General features: G+C 56.2%; 1 protein-coding gene and 1 pseudogene across 2 annotated transcripts; both read left to right on the top strand.

The window, feature by feature from the left end:
* The first annotated feature begins 306 nt into the window (after positions 1 to 306).
* LOC147361223 (ninein-like protein) lies at positions 307 to 8127 on the top strand. Its single transcript, XM_086335205.1, has 5 exons — positions 307 to 692; positions 2383 to 2535; positions 3772 to 3912; positions 7838 to 8012; positions 8122 to 8127. The coding sequence occupies exons 1-5, from the start codon at positions 307 to 309 to the stop codon at positions 8125 to 8127; spliced, it is 861 nt and encodes a 286-aa protein (XP_086191331.1).
* A 142-nt stretch (positions 8128 to 8269) lies between these two features.
* LOC147361224 (ninein-like protein) lies at positions 8270 to 16121 on the top strand (annotated as a pseudogene). Its single transcript, XR_015140055.1, has 7 exons — positions 8270 to 8463; positions 8537 to 8660; positions 8823 to 8912; positions 9749 to 9829; positions 13172 to 13277; positions 14578 to 14687; positions 15701 to 16121. The product of XR_015140055.1 is annotated as a ninein-like protein (transcript).
* Positions 16122 to 17626: the final 1505 nt, after the last annotated feature.

The following is a 17626-nucleotide window of genomic DNA, read 5'->3' on the forward strand; positions in this document are numbered from 1 at the left end:
CCTGGGGCAGGAAGCAGCTTACCGGCCACACCACAGCCTCACCCGTCAGCTTTCTGGCCGAGGGATTTTTCTGCTCTTGTCTCCAGCCCTGAATCCTGAGGACACGTGCCCTCTGCTCAGGCCGCTCCGCCTCTTCTGAAGCCCATCTTGGGTTTCTATGCATAGACTGGGTTTCCCTCGGCTGGTGTGTGCCTTCCCAGGCTCTTCCTCTGGGAGGACAGGCGGGAAGCCATTGCTTGTTCAGAGAGAAGTTACTTCGGGGGGCCCTGCAGGTGCTGGGGCGTCCCCCCGCACGGTCTCAGGCAGATGGCCCTGAGCCCTGGGCTCGGGTCGCCTCCGCGGAGCCTGCAGTTCCCTCAGGTCCTCTGGGCACCCTGTTCCCTGCAGCAGGAATCAGGGGGAGGCCGCGCCCGCCGAGCACAGATGGTGAGGTCAGGGAAGGTGCGCGGGGAGGCCCGCGGTCCTCACAGCGCTGGTCCCCGTGTGCAGGTCCCGGAGGAGAGTGTTGGCCAGACCACCACGTCGTCCCTTGTGTCTGTGTGCTCGGGCCCCCGTCTCTTCTGCAGTGTGGATGACGGCAGCGGCTTCGCCTTCCTGGAGCAGATCATCTCCTTTGGGGCCCAGGAGGGCGTTCACAATGGCAGGGAGGTCTTGCAGGTGTGGGCCGGTCACGCGGCTGCCCCAGCAGAGGCGTCTGGGCGGGGAGATTGGGGGGAGCCGCTGCCCATGAGGGAGGCTGGACAGAGAACCTCGCAGACACAGGCCCCATGGAGGGAAGGCTCGCCATCCTCACTTTTTGCTTTATTTTTTGATATCCATATGTAGGACCTCTTAACTTAGAAACATAATAAGTAAACAGCAGAGAAAGCCCACAGCCCGAAACAAATCCTTTAGAGGGTAGGTTTCAGTATCTCAGACACCCCGCAGTGCGTGTCGGCCTCCGAGCGGATCCTGGGTCCTGGAGGACAGGAGGGCCTCTTAGTGACTGCAGCACGTGGGCGTGGACACCAGGAGGCGCCGCCCACACGTGTGACGCGGTTTTTCTAATCTGGAAGCTGCTGCCCAGACCTCTTCGTCCTCTGCTCCCCTCGTGATTTCATTGCTGAGAAGCGTGCTCTCAGCGTGTCGTGGCGCAGCTTCCGGGTTGCTCCGCACGCTTTAGCGTCCTGTCATTTTTCTCCCAGAAGCCCTCGGGGCCATGGAGAAGCGTGGAGGTTCAAGTCCCCGTCTCCCGCTTTACAGGAAGGGCTTCCCCGTGGGCCCTGCCATGTGCCTGCCCCACCCGTGTGTCTGCAGCTTGTAGTCACAAGCACCAGTCACCGAGAGAGCAGCCACGCCACCCGCGTTGTCACTAGGCCGCCGGCAGGTGCGTGGACGTTCCCAGCCTACTCTTTTTCTTTCTGTGGTAAAATACAGAAAGCACCGTTTTTCTGTTCTTTTAACTTTACCTTCCCCAATCCTGAAGGGCTTCCCTGGTGGCTCAGAGGTTAAAGCATCTGCCCGCAATGCGGGAGACCTGGGTTCAATCCCTGGGTCGGGAAGATCCCCTGGAGAAGGAAATGGCAACCCACTCCAGTATTCTTGCCCGGAGAATCCCATGGACAGATGGAGGAGCCTGGTGGGCTACAGTCCACGGGGTCGCAAAGAGTCGGAGACGACTGAGCGACTTCACTTTCCCCAATCCCGAGGGGGAATGGCTGTGACTCTCGGAAATGCCTGGCTGTGGCTCATCGCTCTATCAATCGTTTCCGTCAACAGAACCCACATTGTTCCTATGTCTGTTCGTGCTTTTTAGAGATATATCAAGGATTCTTTGTGTCTGAAATGGCAAGAATTCAACTCCCACTTGGCAAGAGGAGGACATCAGGGATCTTTGTGATCAGCTGGGGAAGGAGGAGGATGTTTAGGCTTGGGAGTCCCAGCTCTGGGGGTTGTCAGGACTCTCCTGGCCTCTGGGTCTTGGCTTCAGGCCTAGCACCCTTGCATGGTTCCCCAGGACCCCGTGGTCTATACAACACTTGCCTTGACAGAGAAAAAGCCCTTCTCCAGCCTCCCTATCAATCCCCAAAGTCCTCTGCTTGCATATGCCCCCTTCTGTGTCTGTCCCTTTGTCCAAGAAGGGGGACTTTGTCCAGCTTGAGTCGTGCCCACCTCCAAGGCAGGGACAGTGAGGGGAGGAGCTGTATGTTGACAGTGGGAGGGGGACATCAGTGTTGACAGGGACCTAGGGAGATGTACTCTAGAGGGATGGGAGCAGGGGAGAGGCTCCATTCAAGAGGTGGAGACTTTGCAGACAGAAAAGAAAGGTACTGGGACAGTGAGGTCTGGGCCTGAGAGAGCCAGCAAATATCTGAAGACCCACTCATCCTGCCTGCCTGACAGGCCTTTCTGTTTTCGGAGCCTTGACTTCAGTGTGGATGAGAAGGTGAACCTGTTGGAGCTGACCTGGGCCCTGGAGAATGAGCTCATGATGGTGGGCGGGGCCACCCAGCAGGCAGCCTTGGCCTGCTACCACCAGGAGCTGAGCTTCTGCCAGTAAGAGCCCCGCTGGTGGAGGGGGGCGGGGCGTGGGGTGCTGCTGGCCAGGCTGGCCTCCTCGCCCAGGACACGGGCAGCCTGCGGGAGGAGAAAGGGTGCTTCCAGCGTGGTCACAAAGCACGGCATGGAGATTGGGCCAAGAATGCGTTCCTTTTTCATTGGGTTTGGCTCCAGTTGAGCTAGATATTCAGGCCATCTGTCTGCTGAGCCTGTTGGCACAGAGATTGTTACTGTATTTTTATTGATGTACTGAAGCTACAGAAAAGGTTGGCAGTAATTCCAATCTCCATCCTCACGACTTTGCATCTCGTTAGGTATCGACAGATGAGACCTCTGACATCAGGCAACTCTGCAGAGGGGCCCAAAGGAAGACTGCTTTGGGAGGATGAGGAAGGGAGACAAGCTCGGTGCTTCTCCAGTGGGAAAAACAGGCACCAGGATAGCCAGTGCACTGAGCCTCAGGCAGGGCCTGGGGTGACCGGACAGAGACAGGAGTCTCCTCTGCTCTGGGCAACTCCCTGGCTCTTTGGTGCTAGGCTACAGTTGGCAAGGCTGTGACCAGGCAGAATAAGGGGTGGCCCCCTTCTCCCCTTCATGCGTCCAGTCCCAGGTTAGGTACTAGGGATCCCTGGGGCCTGAGGCCCAGCTGCAGGCAAGAGGGAGTGTGGATAATTTCCCACTTCTTCTAAGGCCGTCTGGAGGGGTGAACACTGCACACCCCAGGCTTGAACCTCTTGGTTCAGAAACCTGCTAGAAACCCCATTGCAAGCCAGTTGGCTTCTTGCTGTATGTACTTCTGTAAAACAGACTCAATAGCTGCAGAAACCATCCTGGTAGGAGGAGGGTCAGGCTTCCCGGGTGGCGTTAGTCATAAAGAACCCACTTGCCGATGCTAGTGTAACCCGCTTGCCAACACAAGAGGCCTGAGAGATGCGAGTTCCATCCCTGTGTCAGGAAGATCCCCTGGAGGAGGGCATGACAGCCCACTCTAGTATTCTTGCCTGGAGAATACTTGCCTGTCCACTCCATGGACAGTGGAGCCTGGAGGGCTACAGTCCATAGGATTACAGAGTCAGACATGACTGCAGTGACTTGGCACGCATGCACAGGAGGTGGGTCAGAGCCCAGCGCTAGCCACTGCTCAGCACTCTTAGGCCAGCTGAGTTTGTTCCTTCAGACTGGCTCGCTAGGCCCAGAGCAGTGTCCCCAGTGATCCCTCCCTCCTCTCTGAAGGGAGCAGGTGGAGCAGATGGTCAGGGAGCGAGATAAGGCCAGGCAAGACCTGGAGAAAGCTAAGCAGAGGAACCTGGAGTTTGTGAAGGAGACGGATGACCTGCACTCTGCCCTGGAGCAGCTCACGGAGGAGAAGGTCAGGTAGGTCCTGCCGGGGTCCTGGGCCAGGGCGGATGTTGGACCCAGGCTGCTGCCAGCTGAGGCCCTGCTGTCTCACCTGAGCCCGCAGCAGGGAGTCCGCAGACCAGGCATCACCCATGAAGTGGGCTGAGCGGACTCCGCCGAGTCAGCCCGGCTGGTGGCGGACAGACCAGAGGAAAGCATCTCTGACCTTTATGAAAGTCTTTCCCTCTCTCGAGGCGTCACCTGCCTCCTTGTGGTTCTTTGCCGTGGCCGCGTTTGGTTCCATCCCAGACAGGGGAGGTGCCGGGTCCCCTCTGGATGCACATGGGGCTCCCCGCTGGGGGGGCAGCCTGACCACACACGCCCTTCCTCTGCAGCCAGCGCTGCCCTCCCCAAGCGCCCACAAGCCGACGGTGACTGATTTCAGGCCGTCAGTCGGGGAGCTGAGAATGGATTTGCGTTGGTCTCAGCCTGGTTGACCTGATTGTCCCGACCACCCCGAAGGGACTCAGTGAAGTTCTCTCTGAGTCAGAGAACCGGAGACTCGTTATCTCCATCCAAGAATCTGGTTGGGGGACACAAGGCCTCGAGGGCCATGTGGGTGTTTGGATTTTGCTCCATGAGTAACACGGTGTCATTGGCACATTTTTAGAAATAGCGTTTGCAGTTGTGTTAGGTTGCTGCTGCTGCTGCTGCGTCGCTTCAGTCGTGTCCGACTCTGTGCGACCCCATAGACGGCAGCCAACCAGGCCTCCTGTGTGTTAGGTTACTCTAACAGAAAAGTATTAAGGGATACATGTTCATTGTAGAAAACTTGGAAAATACACACACGAGGAAAAATAAAAGCAAACATTTCACGTCCACAGAGGTGGTTGTTCCTGACCTTTCTCACGTGTCCCTTGCTTCTTCCTGTGCGTGTGGTCGCTTTCAGAGAGGTGTCGTTGCTGTAATGTTGCATATCCTTCCTGAGCACCCGTCATGAGGCTCTGCCATATGTTACTACACCTTTCCCCTTTAAAGAGGGGAGTGATATGATCAAGTGTGTAAAACTCACCCCAAGATCTGCAGGCTCTTAGGTTAATCGTGCTCATCAAACTGTTGCCCTGAGTGACAGCTGCCCTTGTGCCCCAAAGCTCTGCGCTGAGTCTGAGGGAGGCCGAGCCAATCATTTCTGGTTTCGACCACAGTCAATTGATTGCGGACCCGGGCAGGCTCTGCCGAAATAAGAGTTTCCACTCATCTTCACTCTAGATATACTGGGTTTGAGAGTTTTGTTAAGCAACTGTTTTAGTAATGTTGTTCAGTCACTCAGTCGTGTCCGACTCTTTGCGACCCCATGGACTGCAGGGCACAAGGCTTCCCTGTCCTCCACCATCTCCCGGAGTCTGCTCAAACTCATGTCCATCGAGTCAGTGATGCCATCCAGCCATCTCATCCTCTGTCGTCCCCTTCTCCTCCTGCCTTCAATCTTTCCCAGCATTGGGGTCTTTTCCAATGAGTCAGTTCTTTGCATCAGGTGGCCAAAGTACTGGAGTTTCAGCTGCAGCATCAGTCCTTCCAGTGAATATTCAGGACTGATTTCCTTTATGATGGTTTGATCTCCTTGCAGTCCAAGGAACTCTCAAGAGTCGTCTCCAACACCACAGTTCAAAAGCATCAATTCTTTGGTGCTCAACTTTCTTTATGGTACAAATCTCACATCCGTGCATTACTACTGGAAAAACCATAGCTTTGACTAGATGGACCTTTGTTGGCAAAGTGATATCTCTGCTTTTTAATATGCTGTCTAGGTTGGTCATAGGTTTTCTTACAAGGATCAAGCATCATTTAATTTCATGGCTGCAGTCATCATCTGCAGTGATTTTGGAGCCCAAGAAAATAAAGTCTGTCACTGTTTCCATTGTTGCCCTATGTGTTTGCCATGAAGTGATGGGACCAGATGCCATGATTTTAGTTTTCTGAATATTGAGTTTTAAGCCAGCTTTTTCACTGTCCTCTTTCACTGTCATCAAGAGGCTCTTTAGTTCTTCTTCACTTTCTGCTTTAAGGGTGGTTATCATCCGCATATCTGAGGTTATTGATATTTCTCCCGGCAATCTTGATTCCAGCTTGTGCTTCATCCAGCCTGGCATTTCACATGATGTACTCTCCATATAAGTTAAACGAGCAGGGTGACAATATACTGCGTCGACGTACTCCTTTCCCAATTGTAAACCAGTCTGTTGTACTCTGTCTAGTTCTCACTTTTGCTTCTTGACCTGCATGCAGGTTTCAGAGGAGGCAGGTAAGGTGGTTTGATATTCCCATCTCTTTAAGAATTTTGCAGTTTGTTGTGGTCTACACAGTCAGAGGCTTTAGTGTAGTCAATGAAGCAGAAGTATGTGTTTTTTGTGGAATTCTCTAGCTTTTTCTGTGACCCAGTGGATGTCGGCAATTTGATCTCTGGTTCCTCTGCCTTTTCTAAATCCAGCTTATACATCTGGGAGTTCTTGGTTCACATACTGTTGAAGCCTAGCTTGAATGATTTTGAGCATTACTTTGCTAGCATGTGAAATGAATGCAGTTGTGTGGTAGTTTGAACATTCTTTGGGATTGGAACACAGGAAAATGAAATCTGTCAGTGCTTCCACTTTTTCTCCTTCGATTTGCCGTGAAGTGATGGGACTGGGTGCTGTGATCTTAGATTTTTGAATGTTGAGTTTCAAGCCAACTTTTTCACTCTCCTCTTTCACCCTCATCAAGAGGCTCTTTAGTTCCTCTTTGCTTTCTGCCATTAGAGTGGTATCATCTGTATATCTGAGATTCTTGATATTTCTCCTGGCATTTTGCATGATGTACTCTCTACGTTAAATAAGCAAGGTGACAATATACAGCCTTGATGTCCTCCTTTCCCAATTTTGAACTAGTCCATTGTTCCATGTCCAGTTCTGTTGCTTCTTGACCCACATACAGGTTTCTCAGGAGGCAGGTATGGTGGTCTGATATTCCCATCTCTTGAAGAATTTTCCACAGTTTATTGTGATCCACATAGTCAAAGACTTTAACGTAGACAATGAAGCAGAAGTAGATGTTTTTCTGGAATTCTCTTGCTTTTTCTATGATGCAGTGGATGTTGGCAATTTGATCTCTAGATCCTCTGCCTTTTCTAAATCCAGTTTGTACATCTGGAAATTCTTGGGTTATGTACTGTTGAAGCCTAGCTTGAAGGATTTTGAGCATTACCTTGCTAACATGGAATAAGTGTAACTGTGCGGTAGTTTGAACATTCTTTGGCATTTCCCTCCTTTGGGATTGAAATGAAAACTGACCTTTTCCAGTCCTGTGGCCATTGCTGAGTTTTCCAGATTTGCTGGCATATTGAGTGCAGCACTTTAACAGCGTCATCTTTTAGGATTTTAAATAGCTCAGCTCCACTAGCTGTAGTGATAAAGCTAAGGTTTGGCACTGTTTTCCCTGCTGATAGAAATGGTTGTTGCAAAAGATCACTGCAGAGTCCGAGGGGAAGGGCCCCGCCCCATCCTCTGTCTGCTTGGGATTTGCTATGTGCTGGTTTTCCAAGGCTTGTGGTGGAGGCTGACTTCTCTGTGCCTTCAGTCACCAAGGGCCCTGATGCTGCCTTTATTTACCGATGCATTTTTTTTTTTTTGATGACGTGGAAAAGGTTGAATGGCCAAGGAGTGCCAGAGACCCACCCAGAGGTCACCTGCCAGCTCGCCCCATGGGCCGAGGGACACGCTGGCTCCCTTGTGTGGGGTCACCTCTGCTAGCCCCGAGTCAGGCAGTTCATGAGGCCTGTGCTGCCCCACAACACTGCAGCTCACCCGTCTATCAGGCGGGAACAAATGCGTCCCTAGTGCCGAGGCCAAGTGTGCTGACGGGAGACCCCGGGGAGGGAGAGGCCCAGATGGCGCCCCCGATGCACCGTGTGCCGTGTGCCTTGCAGACGCCTGGAGCAGGGCTACCAGGGGAGGCTGAGCCTCCTGCGGTCCGAGGTGGAGGTGGAACGTGAGCTGTTCTGGGAGCAGGCCCGGCAGCAGAGGGCCGGTCTGGAGGAGGACCTGCGGCACCTGCAGGCGGAGGAAACCGGCCTCCGCGAGAAGCTGACCCTGGCCCTGAAGGTAGGGGGGTCAGGGTGCTGTGGGGTGCCTCCTCAGGGCTCCCCACCCGAAAAGAGGGAGGCCACATTGCCCGGGGTCCCTCCTCCACACCCACACCTTCCTGGGCCAGGTCTGAACCCTCCCCGTGGCCCTGGGGGCTTAACGCTAAAGAACGTTTTCTGCAGCCACTGAGAGAGCCCATTTCTCAGCCGAAGCGGAAGCGTCCTGGCTTCTCCAGGAGAGACCCAGGCCTCCTCTGCAGCCGTGTGGGCCGCAGGATGGGGGCCCCGGGGCTCTTGTCCTCGACTCCGGGTCAGTGGCTGCCGCCTCGGCTGCCTCCCTGGAACCACAGCACTAGACCAAACACAAAAGCGTCACCCGCCCCCAACCCTGGCTGTGTGACCTGGATCGGGGCACTCTTCCTGGCTGTGGAGAGGGTCCCTGACCTGCTCCCCGCCTGCCTTTGCTTCCAGTGAGGTGGCTCCGGCCCCACCTTCTTCCCTGACTGTGGGTTCCTCCACACCTGCCCTGCCTCCCTCCCCCAGAGGAGAAGCCAGGCCTGCCTTCTGGTTGTATCCTGTGTCTCCGGACACCGCCTTCCTTCCGGTGGACTCCTGGGCTGTTGTGGGGCAGCTTCAAATCCGTCCTTTCAAAGACGGCTCGGGAAGGGTTGTCACTGCCTTCCACTCATGCTGCTTATGACCTTCTCGAGAGCTCAGGCGGCCGGGAGAGCCTCCCCCAGGGCTCCTGCCCCGGAGCCCTGCCTCTCGCTCCCTCCTCCATCCTGGCCAACCACTGACCTGTGTCTCGTAGGAAAATAGTTGATTGCAGGAGATGACTGAAGTCGTGGAGAAGCTCTCAGACTCAGAGAAGCTAGTCCTCAAGCTGCAGAATGACCTGGAGTTTGTGTTGAGGGACAAGGCAAGTCCTCTTGCAGACTCTGAGTCCCCAGACAAGCGCCTGTGGGTATTGGTAGAGGGCGTCAGGGTCTTGATGGAGAATACACAGGAGACGGAATTGGGTTTTTCTGCTAAAATTCCACATGCTGCTCAGTCACTCAGTCATGTCTGAATCTTTGTGACCCCCATGGACTGTAGCCCGCCAGGCTCCTCCGTCCGTGGAATTTTCCAGGCGCAGGCAAGAATACTGGAGTGGGTGCCATTTCCTGCTCCAGGGGATCTCCCCGCTCCGGGGCTGAACCTGTGTCTCCTGCGTCTTCTACGTTGGCAGGCGGGCTCTCTGGCACTAGTGCCACCTGGGAACCCTAAATGCTGTGATGCAGAGGAAGTTATTAAGGCCACTTCGCCTGGAGTTTCTTCCCCTTCAGGCAGTGCAGGGGTGCAGGTGACTCCCCAGTGATGCCCTGCATTGACCTTCTGGTGACGAGGCCTGGACCAGGTAGCAACTCCTGCACAGACCCCAGTGCTGGGGTGAGGAGCGCTTAGAGACCTGGCCCTTTCTGTCACCTTGAGGGGAGGACGGGAAGGGAGAGAGGTGCACGTCCGTGCAAGGGGCCTCCCAGGGGGCCGAGGCAAGAAGGCAGCCCAGGGTCCAGGTGGGAGCATGACCACCTTCCTGAAATTCGAAACATCCTTCTGCCCTGAGACCTTTGAAACGAGGGCGGGGAGGAAGGGGAGGGACAGGTGGCTGCGCCTGCAGATGCTGAGCGTACTGCGGCAGTACGAGGGGGTGGCAGCCCACCCTCTACCTGGCCTGAGGTCCTGGCCCTCACTTTCCTGCTTGCATCTGGCTTTCAGCTGGAGCCTCAGAGCACAGAACTCCTGGCCCAGGAAGAGCGATTCTCAGAGATCCTGAAGGAATACGAGCTTAAGTGCCGGGTAAGTGTCCCCCTGCCCTGCCCGAGGGAACGTCAGGCACTGTCTGCTCAGGACTGGGTGGCCCCTCCCACCTCCTGGCCTCCACGTAGAGGGTGGCCCAGCCTGGGTCCACAGGAGCATCCCTACATGAGCCGGGCAGGCATAGCCTCTGACGTGGGCTTCTTTCTTCAGTTGAGGTCTTCTGAGCTTCGTGTTTTTGTTTTTTCAAATTTTTTTGGCTATGTTGCATGGCTTGTGGGATCGCAGTTTCCTGACCAGGGATGGAACCCACACCCTCGGCAGTGAAAGCCATGGAGTCCTCAATGCTGGACTGCCAGGGAATTTCCCAAGCCTCATGTTCTGCAAGGAGGCAGTTGGGACTTTGCCTGCCCGGCACCTGTGCCTGGCCCCACACAGGCTGCTCACCCCAGTCCCAAGGCCCCTGTGTGTGTCCGGGCACCCGTGTAGGGCTTCATCTTGTTTCCTATGGTTGAGTGTATGCATTTCCTGGGCCAAACCTACATGTGAGCCCACTCAGCTGGCGTCGCCACCATGCAGAGCAGGGTGCAGGTGGTGAACAGTCCCTGCTGGGAAACAGATCACACTGTGACTCCCTCAAGATTGTCCAGGACTCCGGCAGATAAAGCATGATTGTTTGGCATTAAGGGTCTAGTATTCACTTGCTTCTTAATGGTTTCCCTCCTGATTAACGTAAGAACTGTCTCTCTGCACGTGATGCTTTGGTCACACCAGAGGATAAAGGTGAGCCCATGCTCGTCTGCAGTGTGACGTGACCCCTGCCTCCTGCCTGCCACACCCCGAATCCCGGTGCCCCTGCAGTCCTGTGTATGGGTCACCTATGTAGCCCTTCTCAGAGACCGAGTGGTGTGTGGGTTTTGTGGTTAACTTTCTGGGAGGAACTCTCCTTCCTGCCGTGTTTTCTCCCCCACTTTGAGCACCTGTGACTAACCAGCACTTAATACGTTGCTTTAGTGCACCTGAACTTTTTCATACAGGTGTAACCCTCTTTGTTTTTTTCACATGACTGTCACCTAACTGTTGCTACTCATTTCACTTTTGATTCTTGAAATTTTGGCAAAAAAAACTTTACATTTTGGTGCTACTTATTCAGAGATCTTCCCTCTTTTGGGGGGACATTTTTGGCTGTTTCAAACTAGCATTGAGAACGTTAAAATTTTTTTTTTTTAATAATTTCTAATACACGAAGTTGCAAATGTCTGGGCAGCCAGCCCCTCTGTGTGTGCTGACTCGGTGTGGCTGGCCCCGCCTTCCTCTCCAGTGCTTTCTGAGCTGCTGTTGAAACCCCACCCTCTCCTGCTTTCTTGCTGAGCTCACCTCTCCTGCTAATGCTAACGTGAAGAGAAGCCTCGAAGGTTCCAGAGCCTCAGACCTAGGGCTTCGCTGTGTGCAGTGGACTTGCTGCCTTTCCCGGCTCTCGGGGCAGCATCCTGTGACTGCCTTCAGCATCCACAGGCACCCCAAATTCACGTGCAACCCACACGAAAGCAGGCACGTGGCTCCCCAGCCCTGCTGGGCGCACCCTGGATGGACAGGCTGGGACCCAGGACAGTGCATGTCATCCTTAGGCGCTTGGAACAGAGCAGTCTGCCTGGCATCATACCTTAAGGGCCTGTTTTCTGGCTCTGGGGAACTTGCGGAGCATGTATGCTCTTACAGTGGCCGTGTGAGGGGGGAAGGAACCCCTGAAGGGGCAGGGCATTGGGCAGAAATGATTCTGTCTATGTTTCCTGCCACATCAGCACTGCTCAGTAAAAACAGCAGTCACGTTGTACTTCCAAGTTTTCCAGTGGTCACATTAAAAAAGGTAAAAGAAAAAAGTAAAAAGAAATGGGTGACGTTAATTTTAATAACATTTTATTTACTCCATTACTTTCACAGTGTCATCATTTCAGCATGTAATCAATATAATCACATTTTAAGTGAGCTATTTTGCATCCCTCTTTGGGAACCTGGTCTTTAAGATCATTGTAGAGTTTATGCTGCACACCTCGATCCAGACTGACCACGTCAGGGATGCTCTGTGGCCTGTGTGGTGTCATTGTGGGGTGGGGGCGCACACACCCGCCACCCCACGGGCCTCCCTGCAGCTCTCGCTTCCTGGCCTTGCCCTTTCCCCGGGACAGAGCTGCTCGCTCTGGGGAGATTGCGTATTTGCTCAGGAGTTTCTGAAGGAGGTACAGTGAGCCTAGTAAACATGTGCTTCCTCTAAGATCAGCAGGGCCTGTCCCTTCTCCCACATGGCCTAGAGCCGCCAGTTAGAGGCTCCTCCTCCCAGGGTGGGTGTGGACACAGGCCAGGCACTGGCCACCAGGGAGTTCAGAAAGAACTGAGAGGAGCTGCCTGCAGAGGAAACTCAGATTAAAAAATCAGAGAGGAGGGACTGCCCTGGTGGCCCAGTGGTTAGGACTCCACTCCCGATCAGGGGGCGTGGGTGTGATCCCTGGTTGGGGAACTAAGGTCCTGCAGGCCGCATGCGCAGCCCCCAGAAAAGGAGAATCAGAGTGGGCAGTGGGGCCTTGAGGGTGTGCGTGGCGTGGACCCCAGAGCCTGGGTCCCGGGGGAGGAGCCGGCTGGAAGCGGCATCGCATGTGGCGTCCTCCAGGTGGGGTGACCACGGCCCACCCGAGGCGGGGGGAGGAGCACGTGGACCCACCGTCACGGGTGAACGTGGCGCTCGGGCCGTGGGACCACCTGGGAGAGCGGACTGTGCGCGCTGCCCTTCCTGCCCGGTAAAAGCCAGGTGACCAAGTGGGCACGTTGAGTTATATTTCATTCTTTGCGTGGATAAATGATGCTTGTTACAAACGAGACCCTTCCTCTTTTATTTTTCCTCTGTGCTGTGCAGCTTGCAGGGTCTTAGTTCCCTAACCAGGGAGCAAACCCGAGTCCTCTGCAGGGAAAGCACTCAGTCCTAACCGCTGGGCCACCAGGAAGGTCCCAGAGGCCCTTCCTCTTAAGCCTCACGTCCCCCGAATCTCCCCTACCCCCTTACAAGCATGCCCCCCCAACCTCTTGTGGTTTCAGGTGTTAAAAGGTCTCTGTATTTTCTCTATTTCTCACTTTCACTGCATTTTTTTGCCCGAGCCCCTTCTAGGTATCTAGTGATGGAAGGTGGTGCCAGGCATAAGGTGGTGGGAAATGACTCCCGCTCCTTGTCGCTCCCAGAGCAGTTCGGTGCCCGGGTATAGTGTCGGTGCCCCGTCCTGGAAGTCGGGACCCACTCTGCTGGGGCCTGAACTGTTCCCCGGGTGCAGGCCCTGTGCCCCGCTCCTGGGCCTGGTGGCCGCAGTGGCTGGAGGAAGTGTCTGGCTCTGCCCACAGGACCTGCAGGACCACAACGACGAGCTGCAGGCTGCCCTGGAAGGTCTGCAGGCACAGGCGGCCCCGAGTCAGCACGGCCGCCTGCCCCCGGGACACGGCCCGGCAGGTAGGAGCTGACTGCTTGGAGGTGGTGGGTCTGCTGGGAGGCAGTGGGTCACGTGCTCATGCCCCGGGGGTGGGGCGGTGGGCCAGCCCGCTATGCAGGGGGTCACAAGTCCTTCGGACCACTTGTGTGGGAGAAGGGGCCTATCTGAGGCGAGGGGTTTAGGCAACCCAGAGCCCCAAGGGAGATGGAGGAGGATGAAGGTCCTACTGCTTGGACAGAGTAAGTGGTGAAGGTTATGATGACCTTGCTGTGACCTCAGGGCAGGCGTGTCCCCTGTGAGCCTCCTAAGGCAGCGGGGACGGAAGGAGATGCCCCCGGGGAGGGTCATCTGGGAAGGGGAGCAGAGAGCGGGCTGGGGGCGAGGGGGGATGGCCTGCGATGGCTCTGACAGGGCAGTCCATGTCAGCTTTCCTCGGGGCCTCCGAGGGCAGCCGGGGGGTCTTCTGCGCACCTGGCCTCTGAGGGGGGCCCTCACCTGCACCTGCAGCAGTGGACTCTGTTCCCCGAGCCACAGCCCTGCTGCCCTCAGCCAGGGGTGGTTGGCGCGTGGCTGCTGTCATCGCATGCCTCGATGAGTGTCAGGGGCCCGTGTGGCCGCAGGGAAGGAGGCGATGGTCTTTATCCCTGGACGGGCCTGAGCTGCAAGGAGTGTGTGGCCCTTGTTGAGAGCCAGGACCTGCGCCCTGGGTGTGGTGGCCATATGGCTCTGGGTCGTAGCACCGGAGGGAGCCCCAAGCTTCGTGTTGGTGCCGACGCAGCCAAAGCGCTCTCCGGCTGGAGCCTTTTCTCTTCCCCTCGCCCCCATCTAAGGAGGAGGGGCGGTCAGAACAGCAGCACTGTGGTGCAGGGGCCACATGGGTGGTGGAGGCCGGGCTGGCTGTGCATCCAACCGGGGCCACTCCTGACCCAGGCGGCAGCTTCCTGTTGTCAGGGCGATGGGATGCTCTCTTTCCTAAGGTGCTTATCCCAAGTATTCTCGGCCGGATGTTGCCGAGTCTGTCCCTTTTTTTCATGGAAAACAATTCGGGAACTGAAAAGAGCAGGCGAGAGGTCAGGATGTGTCTGCTCCCTTCACTTTCCAGCCCATCCACCCGCATGAATGAAACCCCAGCAGTGGCCACACTCCCATTCTGAATCAATGTGAGTGTGCCCCCTACCACGCGTGGCGTGGGGACACCTGGGCCCAGGAGGGCTGGCCGTGAATCACTGCAGATGGTGACTGCAGCTATGAAATTAAAAGATGCTCGATCCCATGGTGTTCTGGGCAGAACATCAATGTGCATGTCCTCTTTATTTTCAGGCACCATCACGTTCGTGGGTGATTCTGCCCCAGCGAGTATAAAAACAGAGGTCATGTTGGAGCTGCTGAAGGAGTGTTACCAAGAACTCAAGATCCAGCTGGAGACCAAGGTCAGGGGACTGAGGGAGGCCACAGAGTTAGGGGAACTTCCTGCTGCTGAGACGTGTCTGCACACACGTCTGCCCAGAGTGAGCGCGCTCAGGGGGATGGAGGTTTGCAGGGAATGTGTGTGACCTTGACTTTGTGCCTCCACCCTCTTCGGAAGGAGGCAGGACAGAAGGAATAGCTAATAATGGGAGGGAGCAGGGTCCATCCCCGTGTCTGGAGGCTGGTGCAGAGGCCAGACCTCCCTGTTTGCCCTGCACTGGGAAGTCACAGCCCCCAGCTCTGTTGCAGCTGAAGCAGATTCTGGGAGCAGAATCTTAGTTCCTGTGATTGCCCTGCACCAGGGGCTCCCCAGGTGGCACTAGTGGAAAAGAGGAGATATGTCGCCAAGACAGGAGACATAAGAGATGCAGGTTCAATCCCTGGGTCGGGAAGATCCCCTGGAGGAGAGTGTGGCAACCACTCCATCTTCTTCCTGGAGGATCCCATGGACGAAGGAGCCTGGTGGGCCACAGTCCACAGGGTCACACAGAGTCGGACACGACTGAAGCGACTTGGCACGCAGGGGCTCCTAGGCCACCCTGGCCAAGCCTGTCTTCTTGGGTGAATGTGTCTCTTGCTCTGTTACTTGATTGTGGTGGGTTTTGTGGAGGGATGGTGCCCACAGCTTGTCAGGTGTCACCATGGCCACGGGGTGGTCCTGCCCCTGGGTGCCTGCTGTGGCCTTGCCTTCCAGGCCTCGTGGAGGTGTTGTTCCCCTCTACCCTCCTCCTGCGGCTGCCTGCCAGGCCGCCAGCCTCCCTTCTGCACCTGCGGGCCTCCCCCCAAGGCTGCAGTGGAGGTTACAGGAAGTGATGGAAGCAGGCGGCCACACAAGCCGTGGGGAGCCTTTCATGGGCCCCGGCACCCTGTTGAAGCTGGGCCACCTGCTGTTTGGGTTCTGCGCCCGGCAGCCTTGATTCGTCAAGTGAGTTGTGTTTGGGCCCCCGGTCGACATCACTCATGCCTCTCTCCTCAGGTTAATGACCACGAGAGGGAAATGGAGGTGACGAAAAGGGCCTTTGCAGAGGAGAAGAGGCAGCTGGAGCAGGCCTTCCAGCTCGAGGTTGGCGTGCTGCAGGGTCAGAAGGCCGAGCTGGCGACGCTGCACGCGGAGTCGCAGGAGGTGGTCTGAGGCCTGCAGGAGCAGCTGCAGAGGAGGGCGGAGCTGGAGCGGGGCCACACGTGGTGGCTGAGCCAGGAGAGAGCACGGCTGCAGGAGGCACTCCAGCGGCTCAGGTCCGCCACCCCAGCTTTGCGTGATCTCAGGTCCGGGGTTTGTTGCCCAGAACCCGGATTTGAAATTGAATTTGGGCAGATTGCTCAGAGTCACAAGTACTTGTTACCTGAGTGGTGAGCCCTGAAAGAGCAGGTTATTTTACACAGGGTCTGACTTTTCTTTCGGCTGCACTGTGCGCATGGCATGAGAGAGCTTAGTTCCCTTACCAGGGATCGAACCTGTGCCCCTGTGGTGGACGCATGGAGTCTTCACCACTGGACTGCCAGGGACGTCCCAAGGAGTCTGACTTTAAAAACACAGTCTCCCTCATCTGTCATCTCGTGGCTCCTGGGGAGGTGGACGAAAGGCCTAAATGCCCCCAAATAATGGGAAAGGCCTTTAGTTTGGGTTAGTGGAGTTCTTGAAAGAAACCGAGATTTGTGAGCAAAGGAGAGAACAGGTTTATTTGGAAAATTGGAACATGATCTTCTGTGCTAGAGAAGAAGGGCCCACACGCCCATCCTCCGGGCCCCACCAGGGAGCTGGGGCTGGAGGCCTGAGGGGAGGCTAAAGGTGGGGAGGAGGTCTGTGAGCTGGTGATGGAGTGTCAGGTATGCAGCCTGGCCCTCCTCCCCGGGCCCCCTGGGGCCCAGGCCGGCACCCACTCCACCTCAGGAGCCCAGGCCTCTAGAAGGGCTTTGCCAGGAGCCTCCCAGCACCACCCAGGAGATGACCTGGGTGACTGCAGGCAGGCCCAGCTGTGTGTTGTGGTTGCAGCTCACTACCCAGTGTCTTTTGGTCCCGTGAGCGCCCACACGGCACTCCCGCAAGCTCATCGCGTCCTGCAGAGACAGAGTCTTTGTGAGCTGTTGTGTCCCTTGTCTGGGCAGAGGACACTGGCTCACCGCACACGCAGGTGTGTCCAGCTGAGGAGCCAGCTCCTGCCCGCAGGGTGACCATGCCACGTTGCTTCACCGGAAAACAGATCACGTGGGATTTATGATAAGCCAAGGAATAAATGTCAGTGCACCTCCCAGCTTGAGAAAGAAAATACTGGCATAGCCAGTAGCCCCAGGCTCTGTTCCCAGACCCCCCTCCCTTCCCCCCGAGGCGCCTGGACTGTTTATCACCCTCTAGACCTTGCTGTAGGCCTCTGCCTCAGACGCGGGGGTCCCCCATGATGTGGAGCCTTGGTCGTGGTGGGCTGACCTCTGAATTCCCTGCTCCATGAAGCAGAGGTGGTGCTGGGCCTCACAAGTGGCAGAGCCTCAGGTGAACGTGTGGACCCACTGTTGCAATTGCGGCTGCGATCGGAGGCTGGTCTCTGGCCCAGTGGACCTGCGAGTCCACATCAGGCCCCTGGCACACTCCAGGGCCTTTCGTGCAGGAGCAGCCCAGCGGCCACACGCCCTCTCTGCTCTCTGTCTCGGGCACTTCCTCTGGACAGGCACAGGAGCCGGTGCTGTCCTCGTCCTCCACCCAGCCCCCGGGCCCAGGGGCTGTGCTGGGCCTCTCCCCGCTTCTCCTGACTCGCTGCATGCCTTGGCTTGTTGGCCCCACAGATAACATCACAGTTCCAGTCTCAGTGGTGTCTGGATCATTGGACAGGGTTTCCCGGGCACCTGCCACCTGCTGTCACAGCTGAGGGAGCAGCCGGGAGTGAGACAGGTGTTTGCAGCTTTCGGC

This window comes from Bos grunniens, chromosome 13, assembly GCF_055505025.1.
Source record: "Bos grunniens cultivar Pamir isolate PY7600 chromosome 13, Bosgru_T2T1.0, whole genome shotgun sequence".
In the NCBI taxonomy this organism is placed as follows: domain Eukaryota; kingdom Metazoa; phylum Chordata; class Mammalia; order Artiodactyla; family Bovidae; genus Bos; species Bos grunniens.